Consider the following 13275-nt stretch of genomic DNA (forward strand, 5'->3'; position numbering starts at 1 on the left):
TTAAGGCATTGTGCTAAGGGCTATGGATATGTTAGATCATGTTATTTCTCTCAGCAACCCTGTAAACTGAGTATTATTTTTCCAGTTTTACAAATAAGAAAACTAAGACTCAGAGAACTTGGGTAACCTGCCCAAGGTCATAAGTCTCAAATATAGAAGCTCTGGAATTTCAAACAGGTTAGTTCATTCATCAGTATACCCATCAATTCATTCCCTCAACATTCAAAATAGTTTTTGAGTGTATTCACTGTTCCAGGAACCAGTGAAGCTAGGTTTTGGTTATCAACAAACAAGATGGCTGCTATTCTTGTCTTACAGGGATTTATCTTCAGTCTGATTCCAAATCCTGTTTCTTTACCACTACATGTATCATTTCCCAAATTAGGGATCAAACAGTCGTACCAGTTAGTATAGTATACCTTAACCTGGAAAAGGACTGACACACTCACTTACCTGGAGACTATAGCCTGATATACCCTGCCATCACCCTTCACGAGCAAAAGGAAAAACTTCTAAATAGTTCTAGAAAATTCAGACTATATTCTGGAAGTACAACTCTGGAAGCCTGGGACCCCTGCATTCTAGTTCTGTTCAATTTGAATATGGCACTAATGTGGGAGTCCATGAGTGTCTGTCACTCACGGCTGGCCACACCCCCTATTCTTGCACAGGTTCCCTCCCTGCCTGAGGGAAGTATTTCTAACAGATATTTCAGTTCACTTCCTTGTCAGGCTGGCCTTGCCTCACTTCTAGGATTATTTCTCTAACTGTCTACTACACACAGCCAGGCCACACAGGTAGGTTCCTACTTAGTATTTTAGTATGATTTCAGAAACACTGAGAAGCTAATGGTACCATCTCCTTCTCCAGGGCTACTGCACTGCCCATCTCCAGGGACACAGACAACAAAGTGTGACAGGTGCCCCTGGGAGAAGAGGCTCTGTCTCTCCTCTCCCACAATACACTATTAATTCCTTACATACTCCCAGATGCCCCCAGATACACCAACCTTTCCTTCTGCATTTAGAAAATTTTAAATGCAAATGCCCTTCTAAAAGATCATATTCGGCAGACGGTGACAGACGGAGCTGCGGACCCAATCGGAACCTCTGGCTTAAGAGTGATCATGTTTCTCCAGTATTACCTCAGTGAGCAGGGAGATTGGGTCTATACACTGGAGAAATTTGACCCAATGGGACAACAGACCTGCTCAGCCCTTGCTGCTCAGTTCTCCCCAGATGACAAATACTCCCGACACCGAATCACCATCAAGAAACGCTTCAAGGTGCTCATGACCCAGCAACTGCACCCTGTCCTCTGAAGGTCCCTTAAACTGATGTCTCTTCTGCCACTCATTACCTCTCAGAGACTCCGTAACCAAACTCTTCAATCTGTGAGCCCTGATGCCTTTTTTGCCAGCCATACTCTTTGGCATCCAGTCTCATCATGGTGATTGATCATGCTTGTGCGAGACAATCATGGTGGCATCACCTGTAAAGGGAACACATTTAACTTTTTTTCTCATATTTTAAATTATTGCAAGATTATTAAAGATAAAATGATTTGAAAAAAAAAAAAAAAAGATCATATTCACACTAAGAGTCAAATCTTTTCCTGATCATATTTGGGGGTGGGAGTGGTAGAGAAGTGAGGGTGGAACACTTTGTGGCAGCCAAAATTGAAGGAGAATTTGGAGCATAGAAAAAAGTACTGAGGGCTGCGCATGGTGGCAGGATCAGGAGGATCCTGAGAGATCAGGATCTCTCAGGATCACGAGATCAGGAGATTGAGACCATCCTGGCTAACACAGTGAAACTCCGTCTCTACTCAAAATGAAAAAAAAAAAAAATTAGCCGGGCATGGTGGCGGGCACCTATAGTCCCAGCTACTCAGGAGGCTGAGGCAGGAGAATGGTGTGAACCTGGGAGGCAGAGCTTGCAGTGAGCCGAGAACGCGCCACTGCACTCCAGCCTGGGCGACAGAGCGAGACTCCGTCCCACCTCCAAAAAAAAAAAAAAGAAAAGAACTGAGGCCACCAGGGACAGATATTGCCCATGTCTGACCTGACCCCCTATGCCAAATTTGGGCCTGGTTTTTGAAGTCACAAATACCTCAAACCAAGGATAAAATACGTTGAAATATAAGACACTGCTTTCTTTCCCTGTTCTTCACTTGTAACATCCCCCCCACATAAAATTCTGACACACTTTAGAGGGAAAAAAAAAGATTTTTATAATGCCAAACCATCACATATTTTCTAGTTCTCAGAAGATTCATTGTAATGTGTTCACATGCATATGATTTTAAGGAGACAACTCAAGTTTCAGCAAAGAGGCATTCCTTGGTCATGTTCATAAGAAAATATAGCCTGTCTTTCACGAATAAGATGGGTTTCATTTAATATTCATTAAAGTGCGACTTACTTTCAGCTCATAAATCTTGAAAACAGATTCTGGCCCCCAGTGCACTGTTTTCATTGGCTAAGTCACTTTTTCTTTCCCTGACACTTTATAGTTTGTGTTTCAATATGAGACACAGCTAGTTTTGCCAGTGGGGGTTTCTGGTTTGACTTTACAAGAAAACACTGAATGAAATCCTCAAAGACTCACAACAGGTGTTCTATGTTTACCTCATGGTGAAATAGTACATTGTGTAGTAATGAAAAGGGAGTGCAAAAGGTAAAACAATGAAATATCCAGCCCAGCAGGATAGAAGATCTGATATTTGGCTGGTTGGAAGTTTCAGAGCAGCTGTCATATTTGAAAGACTAAGTGCACATCTCTATAAATGCACTTAGTTCATCTACCCCTTTTAAAGAAATCATCATTGCTAATGACATAAACTTGATAAAGAATATTCAAACTCAAGTTGCAGACAGAGTGTGTCTGACAAAGTTTTGGGGGTGATGGTGGCAAGAGAATGGCCATTTTTAACAGAAAGAGGATGCAGATCTCATTTTTATTTTGAGGATGCAGATCCCATTTTTCTGTATGTTCACATGACAGGTATGGACTAACAACGCTCTATGTGGCCTAAAAATCAACCAAATCAAGTTTCTATCAAGACAGAAGAGGCAGGACAGCCAAGGAATTGAGCATAAAGGACACTCTACTGTGAGAGCTAGCCTTGACTTGACATGTGAGTAATACCCTCCCTATATTGCGCTTAACTTCCAGGTAGCTCTTTAACTAAGGGAAATAATCAAAATAAGAATGATGATGACAATGTTAGCTAAGATTTATCAACTGCTTAATGTGGATCAGGCACTACTCTAACCACTTTACTTACAGAAATTAACTTAATCCTGACAACAGCCCTACATGAAGGTTCACTGATTATCCCCATTATACAGACGAGAAAACCAAAGGCTGGGGAGTTAAATGACTGGCTCACGGTCACACAATTAGCAAGGAACAAGCCAGGATGAAACAGCTAAAGAGGAAAGTTTTGGACGGGCTCACGAGTACACATCATCATGAACATTATGTAGCCTCTTGTTAATGTTCTTTGCCGTTAGGTGTCAGGAAACGTAAGACCTCAACCAATCTTCATTTATAATGAAGTGATATAAGAAGATCTGGTAATCCAGGGAATCTCAAAAGTTCTTCAGAAATGTTTAACCTATTTCAAAAATTTGAGTTACTCTGAGCACACTATTCCTTATTACAGAAAGTGCTTAATAAACTTCTGTATGCTTCTATTACTATTTTTCATGCTCTAAGTGTATTGTTCATGTAATCCTCACATAAATCCAATGAGGTGGGTGCCATTATGATTCCCCTTTACTGATGTGGAAACTAAGAAAAGGAGAGGCTAAATAACGTCCCATGTTTACACAGTTGAGACATGGTTTTCCCGGGATTCCAACCTGGACTCAGTACTCAGGGAAAGGATACATCTGTTGTGTTCATTGCTCAGCCACATACCTGGAACATCCATGTGTTGAGTGATAGTGAATAACTGTTGCTTAACAATATTTGTCAAACTGAATTCATATTATTATCAGACACTAATGTGAGTACCCAAAGACTCTTGTTTCCCTGATTACACGTAAATCTTTATCCCTTTTGGTGTCTCAAACCAATAAATAATTCCAAGGGGAAAAACTGTATGATCCTAACTAGTAGGCACTATTCTCTTCTCTCTCTGCCTACTAAAAAAGCCTACTCGTGGCCGGGCGCGGTGGCTCACACCTGTAATCCTAGCACTTTGGGAGGCCAAGATGGGTGGATCATGAGGTCAGGAGATCGAGACCATCCTGGTTAACACGGTGAAACCCCGTCTCTACTAAAAATACAAAACTTAGCCGGGCATGGTGGCGGGTGCCTGTAGTCCCCAGCTACTTGGAAGGCTGAGGCAGGAGAATGGTGTGAACCGGGGAGGTGGAACTTGCAGTGAGCCGAGACAGCGCCACTGCACTCCAGCCTGGGCAACAGAGCAAGACTCCATCTCAAAAAAAAAAAAAAAAAAAAAAAAAAGCCTACTTGTTTTTTCAAGGTCTAGTGTTCTCTTCTCTGGAAGATTTCTCTGATCACTGCAACAAACTTATTTATTTTCTCCTATGTGCTCTATAACCAGAGATCTTTATATTTAAATGTGCATACAGGCTGGGCACAATGGCCCAAACCTGGAATCCCAGCACTCTGGGAGGCCGAGCCAGCTGGATCACTTGAGCCCAAGAGTTCAAGACCAGCCTGGGCAACATGGCGAAATCCCGACTCTATAAAAAAAATACAATGATTAGCTGGGCGTGGTAATGAGCACCTATCATCCCAGCTACTAGGGAGGCTGAGGTGGGAGGATTGCTTGACCCCTGCAGCTCATGGCTGCACTGAACCATCATCATGCCACTTGCACTCCAGCCTGGGCAACAAAGCAAGACCCTATCTCAAAAAAAAAAAGTGCATCCAAGCCACCTGGGGATCTTGTTAAAAGACAGATTCTGATTCAGTAGGCCTGGGATGGAGCCTGAGATTCTATATTTTTAAAATCCACCGATGCCGATGTTCTTAGCCTTGGCGCCACACTTTGAGAAGAGCAAAGCTCTACATCACGTCATCGCATATGAGGGTCAGTTGAGGACCCCACTTGCCTTGCTATACTGTGAGTTCCTTCTGGGCGGAAACTCTTTCTTACTCTTCCTTATGTCTGGCACAACATTCTACTTCAATTATTTTGAAGCATTCTCAAAATAAGAGGAACCTGTTGGCTTCTCACCAAAATCCTGGAATTGGAATCTGGAGAACCAATTTCACTATCCTGCTGTAGGCTTGGAGAACTTGAAAAACTTGCCCAGAATTAGCAGGTGATCCCAAGCTCCTCTTGCCGATGGTCAGATTTGTAGATTTTATCTGCTCCAGTTCTCCCTAATGAGCCTAGCATCATTCTTAGCCAGTGGTGTAGTCCCAGAGGACTCTGGGGAAATGGGCATGTGTGGACATCTTAGCTGGTCACAGTGGCTGGGGAGTGCCTGGCAGTTAGTGAGCAGGACCCGTGGTACTACTATGCAGGACAGTCTAACACGAGAATTGTTTTGCCCAAAACACCAGGAAGGCAAACTCACAGAAGATAAGATTACACCCAAATTTCAGGCTTGAATTTGCCAGCAGCAGAGAAGCAGCACAGCTAGTGGTTAAGAGCCTGGACTGAGATCCAGGACCTGTCCCTATTGGCTCAATGGCCATGAACAAGTGACTTCACCCCTTTTCTGTTCCTTCCTCTGCAAAATGAAGATGTTAAAGATCATACGTATTTCACCAGCTGGTGGGAAGGTTTAAAGGAAAAATTGCATATAAAGTACGTGATGAGCTCTCAGTAAATACAACACATTATATTGTCACTATTACATTTTTTTGTTTTGCATGTTGCTCATTTCAAACATGATAATGATTGGAAATGGTCAAATTATTGGTCATCTCCCATCTAAACAAGAGAAAATCCATTTTGTCAAAGCCAGCCTGGCTGGAGAGGTAATGTTTGTCTCCAGAGTCTGTTTTGGGTCCTGTTTCTCCTCCCCCAACCCACCACTTCCTTCCTCAAGCACCACTTTCCTTCCTTCTGGAGCCCTCTGGCTACCCAGGAACACCATTTCAGCCCCAAATGGGGTAGAAGTAGGGCTGGGTTGGGGTTTGACCTCCCAGAGCTAAGTGCTCTGGTTTCCTTCTCTTCCTTTGATAAAACTCGCCCAGTATATTCCTCTGAAACTGCTGCTACAAAATCTTAATACCCTCCCAGGGAACTTATTTGTACTTTGGCAGAGCCCTATACAGATACAATCTCTTACCCAAGAAAAAACTCAAATGGGGAGGGATGGAGTGGGGAAGGGGTTACTCACTACTGTATGAGCCCTTTTTCTAGAAAGCTCTTTTCTCCTTAGACATCTGATGAACTCCTATTCATAATTTTGTATCAACTTCAGACACGATGTCTTCTGTGAAGTTGTCACACCTCCAACCCCCACCCCATCAAAGTTAGGCAGATTCTCCTCTGTGATCCCATCCCAAGCAGCACATGACTCCACTGCATTATGTTGTAATTCTTCACTTTCCTACGTGACAAAGTGTCCATCCACTCCATCCCTTTTGAGGTTCTCCTTTCTCTGACAAATTTGGGGAAATGTGGAGATTGCCTGCCTTGAGTCAGCATAGGCTGCACCCAGCTTCCACACCGCTCTACTCATTCCCAGTTGCCTTTGAGATGCCAGGTGACAGTCCTCAATTCCTGCTGCTTTGTTATGCAGAGCCAAAAGCTTTCTCTGAATCTCCTTCTCTCCTTCTAGACCACAGGCCCAGCCACAGAGGAGGGAGGCCCACTACTCAAAAATGAGTAGTTCAAGTTTAATTTTTAAGTCAAAGAGCCATCACACCTGGATAACTCATGTCAGTCTCCTAGTATGTGAAATGGTGAGAATCAGTTTTTGTTCCAATTAGCAATTTTTCCCTTCCTTTTGCCCTTACTTGTCCAATCCCCAGCTCTGAACCATCCACAGTTCTCTCACCCCAACTAAGCCAGGAGTGACTTGAAGGCAGGGATTGTGCCATATTCATCTTTACATCTCTAGGCACTAATAGGGTGCCTGGCACAAAAGTTAGCGAGAAGGACGAAGTCTTGGGCACAGAGCCCTTTTCGTCACCCTCCTAGCCACACCTCTTTGGCAACCAATCTCCCCAAGTGTGGGTAATTCCAGCCTGCTCAGAACTTCTACTTGCCAGGGTCTGAGGCCATCTGAGAGATGAACTGGGCCAAATGAGAGAGAAAACAGATTAAACAGCCCTTGACTTTTTATCACGCTTGGATAATTATCTTTAGAATTTGATTTTGCTCTTTTTACTTTGTCCAAAATGCATATATCATTAAATTCTTATGATTTAACCATACTTTACAACAGTGACATTTGCAATTATAGTTTTGAGTTCTTCTCTACCAACAATGGAGCAAGTTTTGGTATTATAACTCGGAAATAGCCTATTTGGTTGAGATAATTATGCTGCCTATTTAAAATAAATGAAGATGACTTGGGAATTATGATCAGGAAGAAGAATTTAGTCTTTAGTTCAATTTAATTACCAAATGTATATTTAAAAGTACAAGATATAAAAATACAACAATTCTCACTGAGTGTTTTTATCTCAAATATTGTTGATATTTTTAATCTGGATTTCTACTTAACTTCAAGTCTCTATTAGGCAGCCTGCTCTGGTGAAGAGCTTTGGAATCAGGGAGACCTAGGTTCAAATCCTGGTCCTACAACTTCCTTCATATGCAAACTCAGACACAGGGGTCACCTAGTACAGAGTTATGGGTCATAAGAACTGGCAATAATCTGATTTAGTAAGTCTTAGATGGGGCCTGGCAATCTATTTTTCTAACTTTCAAATTTGAAATATGTTTACACTTAAAGAAAAATTGCACATGACAAGACCCCATCTGATATATTTGGCTGGGTCCCCACCCAAATCTCATCTTGAATCGTAGTTACCATAATCCCCATACGTCATGGAAGGGACCAAGTGGAGATAATTGAATCATGGGGCAGGGGGCGGTTACCATATGATTCTTATGATAATGAGTTAGTTCTCATGATATCTGATGGTTTTATAAGGGGTTTACCCCTTTGCTGAGCACTCATTCTCTCTCCTGCCACCCTGTGAAGACGTACCTTCTACCATGATTGTAAGTTTCCTGAGGCCTCCCCGACCATGTGGACTTGTGAGTCAATTAAACTTCTTTCCTTATAAGTTACCCAGTCTCAGTTATGTCTTTATTAGCAGCATGAGAATGGACTAATACACCATCTCTACAAAAATTTTTAAAATTAGCTGAGCCTGGTGGTATGCACCTGTTCCAGCTACCCAGGAGGCTGAAACAGAAGGATCACTTGAGCCCAGGAGTTTAAGGCTACAGTGAGTCATGTCACTGTACTCCAGCCTGGGTGACAGAGCAACACCTTGTCTCAAAAAAAAAAAAAAGGGAGGAAAAAAAGAAAAGAAAAATTTGTTGCAAAAACAGTACAGTTTCCATATGTCCTTTACCTAGCTTCTTTTCAAGTTAGCAACTTGCATAGCCATAATACAATTATCAAAGATAAAAAATTAACATTGGCACAATGCTATACCTACATGGAATGATACTTATTCAATTTTCACCGGTTTTTCCACTAAAATCTTTGTTCTCTTACAGGATTCCACATTACATTTTGTCATCACGTCCCCTTAGTATCCTCCAAATTATGACAGTTCCTTAGTCTTTCCTTGATTTTCATGATCTAGACACTTTTGAAGATGAGTGGTAAATATTTTATAGAATGTTGCTCAATTCGTGTTTGTCTGATGTTTTCTCAAGATGAGATTGATGTTTTACATTTTTAGCAAGACTCCCACCGAAGTGAAGTGCCCTTCTCAGTGCATCATTCTGGGGGCATAAGACATCATTATATCTCATTACTGGTGAGGTTAACCTGGATCACTCAATTAAGGTGGTGTCTGCTGGGGCTTTCTGCTGTCAAGTTAGTATTTCTCCATTTGTGATTAATAACCTTGAGGAAGATACTCTGCGAGAGTAAATATTATGTTTCTCGGCCGGGCGCAGTGGCTCAAGCCTGTAATCCCAGCACTTTGGGAGGCCGAGACAGGCAGATCACAAGGTCAGCAGATCGAGACCATCCTGGCTAACATGGTGAAACCCTGTCTCTACTGAAAACACAAAAAAAATTAGCCGGGTGTGGTAGCGGGCACCTGCAGTCCCAGCTACTCGGGAGGCTGAGGCAGGAGAATGGCGTGAACCCAGAAGGCGGAGCTTGTAGTGAGCCAAGGTTGCACCACTGCACTCCAGCCTGGGCGACAGAGCAAAGACTCCATCTCAAAAAAAAAAATTATGTTTCTCCTCAAACTTCCACACACTGATGTCTGCAACAATTATTAATGGGGTATTCTAATGGTGAGTTTCTATTTCCTTCCTTCTACCTTTATTAGTTAGAATTATCAAGGAAGTGTTCTGTAAGGAAAAGTTGTGCCTTCTCTTCAACTTTATTTTTTCAATTACTTATCAATATCAGTATGGACTCGTGGATATTTATTTTATTCTGAGTTTTAATTCAATGCTATCATTATTTTGTTCTTCAAGATAATTTTTTAAGAGATAAGGTCTTGTTCTACCACCCAGGCTGGAGTACAATGGCGCAATTGTGACTCACTGCAGCCTTGAACTCCTGAGCTCAAATGATCCTACCATCTCAGCCTCCTGAGTAGCTGGGACCACAGGTGTGCACCACCATGCTTGGCTAATGTCTTTTCTTTTTTGGTAGAGATGGGTCTCACTTTATTGTCTAGGCTGGTCTTGAACTCCTGGTTTCAAGTGATCCTCCCACCTGGGCCTCCCAGTGTTTGGATTACAGGCATGAGCCACTACACCAGGCCTTGAATAATCTAACTTTTTAAAGCTAGTTAAGGAATCGTTGACTTAGTCTCTCTGTTTTCTCATCTATAAAATGAAAACAATAAAACATTCCTCTTAAAGTATTAGGGTGAAGATTAATAACATCATGTGTGTAAAGCCCTCAGCTCATCACTTACTTACAGTAGGCTTTAAATATATATTACTATATTGTCACCATAGTCATTAAGTAAATATATGTGTTAGACACAGAGAGGAGCTTGCAGCATAGTGTAGTCTGGTCAATCATGCAATAGATCTTAGGAAAACAAATAACTCAGGAACTCCATTTTGGAGGAAGAAGAGCAGAACTAGCTCTGCTACTAACTAGCCACTAACGTTAAACAAATCACATCTCCATCTGAAACTCAATTTCCTCACAGATGAACATTGGAAGGCCTTTCCAGTTCTAACATTGTATGATACTAAACTATTTAAGATACATGGAAAAATTTGGTAACTTACACAAAGTGACAAAACAGATCAATGATGTTTCTACAATGACTTGGAGAAAAGACTAATATCCATGAAGACATAACCCAAATTTTTGCTGCCGATGTAGAAACAGCAATGACAAGAGCAGGGAAAATGACACATGTGGCTTTATTCTTGTCAGGTTCCTGCTCCATCTCCTAGTAAAATCCCCACCATTTCCCTACCATTGAGTTTTTCATATGGCGTTTTTAAAATTATTCCTATCAATGAAAAATAAGTAACTTCTTTTTATACTACTTGCAATTACATAATTGAGTTTTTAAAATTCATGGAAAAAAAGGAAAACTGTTTAAAATGAAACAAATTATGATGTTCATCTGTGTTGTCATGCATCACCAGGGTCTAAGACACTGCCTAGCATTTACTAAGAGATCAAAAACTATTTTTTGATTAAACAAATGAATCAAGAATGAACAAATGAATGGCCATAGATGTTACACAAGAGAGAAGTATATCATAAGAGGATAACAACAATATGATCACTGCAGTGGAGTTGTGGAGTAGTGCCTGCGTTGGGGAGAAGATGAAAAATTGTTCCTCATGTCTCACAGATTACAAGGGCATAATCCTGGACATGGTTGAAGTAGGAGCTGCTACCACTACTCTACTCCCTCTCCAACCTTCCCCTCTGAAAACATGCCCTTTAACACTGACACTGAACCTCACATGGTGAGCAAAAACTGCTGGCCCAAGGTCCTGGCCTCTGCCACGGGCTATGAGCCTCATTCAAGTCCCACATTTAGCGTGACACAGATGTTACTTCCTCCTAAAGTTAAGGACATGGACTTAAACAATTCATAAGCACCTCCAAAAATAACTTCTATGTGCTCTGTAAATACCACCTCCAGACATACTCCAAAATTAAATTCCTGCCTCATTTGTTTTCCCGACACCTGCTCCTCAACTGACCGAACTGTTTCCCGTAAGCATTTAACATGCTCTCTTCTGGGGAAATGCTGGCTACAGGAACCACACTGGGGAGCTGCCTTACACAAAAGACCAACACAAAACAGAGTCCTTGTGCTGCTTTAGTAACATTCCTTGGATAAGATGCAAGAGGGGTAGGCATTTCACCAAATTGTCCTCCACAGTGAATAGCATTATAGCACAGTGGATGTTTCCAGGGTAATCCCCTCCATGTTGTCTTTGTTTTCCAATTAGGTTTTCTTACACTAAGCTTATAATGTCTCCTACAGACTATGGACACCAGATCACAGAGGCAGCCAGATCCGTGATGTAAGGAAACACAGAAAGTGGCCTTGGATCAGACATGAGCTTCAAAGATTGACGGTCCTCCTCCATCCCTTATGAAACTACCATAACCTGAAGCCTTTCATCCTGGTGGCTCCAAAGCCTAAGCCAGTGCTTTTTTTTTTTTTTTTCCTGTTGCCCAGGCTGAAGTGCAGTGGCATGATCTCAGCTCACTGCAACCTCCACTGTCCAGGTTTAAGGGATTTTTCTGTCTCAGCCACCCGAGTAGCTGGGATTACAGGTGTACAACACCAGGCCCAGCTGATTTTTGTATTTTTAGTAGAGACAGTGTTTCACCATGTTGGCCAGGCTGGACTTGAACTCCTGACCTCAAATGATCCGCCCACCTCGGCCTCCCAAAATGTTGGGATTAAAGGTGTGAGCCACCACACCCAGCCCTAACCCAGTGCTCTTAAGAAGAAAACTGACGCCAGCATGGTGGTTCACACCTGTAATCTCAGCACTTTGGGAGACTAAGGTGGGACAATTACTTCAGGCCAGCTTGGGCACATAGCGAGACCTCGTCACTACTAAAACTTATAAAAACATTAGCTGGGCATGATCCCAGTTACTCAGGAGGCTGAAGTATGAGGATCACTTGAGCCGAGAGGTTGAAGCTATAGTGAGCTGTGATTGCACTACTGGACTCCAACCTGGGTGACAAAACAAGACTCTCTCTCAAGAAAAAAAAAAAAAAAGAAGAAGAAGAAAACTCTGAGACCTTGAACCCATTACTGCTAATAAACCCAATAACTTTTCATTCTGCCTAACAAAAATAAACCCTCTTTTAAAAAGTGGTTGCCAAGGGCACTCCAAGGTCGTCAGGCAAATGAAATAAGAGAAAGCTTGATAGAGAAGAAAGAGAACTTGGCTTTGGAGTTAGACCGTTTAGTTCCTCATTATGGCCATTTCTAACTACATGATCATGTTTAGTTACTTAAGTGCTCTGAAATGCAGTGGCCTCCATTACAAAATGGAGCCAACAAAAAAAATAAGTATCTCCTGGTGTTGTATTTAATAAGATAATGGTCTCAAAAGTGCCTGGCACAACATAGGGGTGTAATAAACATTAATTTCCTTCTCTTCCTCCACAAACCTGCCTAAGCCAATCAAGGAAGTGAAGCAAAGCAAGGAAGTAAAAATGGTTAAGAATTACGTTTTAAGTCCTATTTCCACTCAGCTACTTTTCCTAGCTCAGCAGAGAACATGTCAGACTAAAGAGGATCAAAGAATCTTTGGGGTGAGTTGCCCTGATGAAGAAATATGCTGAAACAGCCTGTATGTTTTCCAAGTAAGAAACCAAGAGGGGAAAGTTCAGGAACTGTAAATAGATCCTTTTCATGCCCAAGTTCTGCAGATTTTACAACTTGCTGGGATATTTCCCAGGGAAATCAGAGAGAGGAGATAGTAAGAGGTGGTGGGGGTTTGGCGGGGAGGATTCCTATATTCCCATCACAGATCATTTAACTCTATTTGCAGCTCAGGAATCCTAGAGCACAGGAGAGAGACCACTGAAAGTTTCATGCTTATTTTACCTCTTCACTGTCATTACTTTAAACATGTGTCTTAGCAGGAGTATTATTAGTTTATAACACAGTA

At 41.9% G+C, this 13275-nt stretch overlaps 1 protein-coding gene across 1 annotated transcript; it reads left to right on the plus strand.

The window, feature by feature from the left end:
- The first annotated feature begins 1008 nt into the window (after window positions 1-1008).
- Window positions 1009-1376, plus strand: LOC126930941 (H/ACA ribonucleoprotein complex subunit 3-like). The gene has a single exon (XM_050748553.1). It carries the CDS (start codon window positions 1127-1129, stop codon window positions 1319-1321), a length of 195 nt encoding a protein of 64 aa, XP_050604510.1. The 5' UTR covers window positions 1009-1126; the 3' UTR covers window positions 1322-1376.
- Window positions 1377-13275: the final 11899 nt, after the last annotated feature.

Source organism: Macaca thibetana, chromosome 11, assembly GCF_024542745.1.
Source record: "Macaca thibetana thibetana isolate TM-01 chromosome 11, ASM2454274v1, whole genome shotgun sequence".
Taxonomy (NCBI): Eukaryota; Metazoa; Chordata; class Mammalia; order Primates; family Cercopithecidae; genus Macaca; species Macaca thibetana.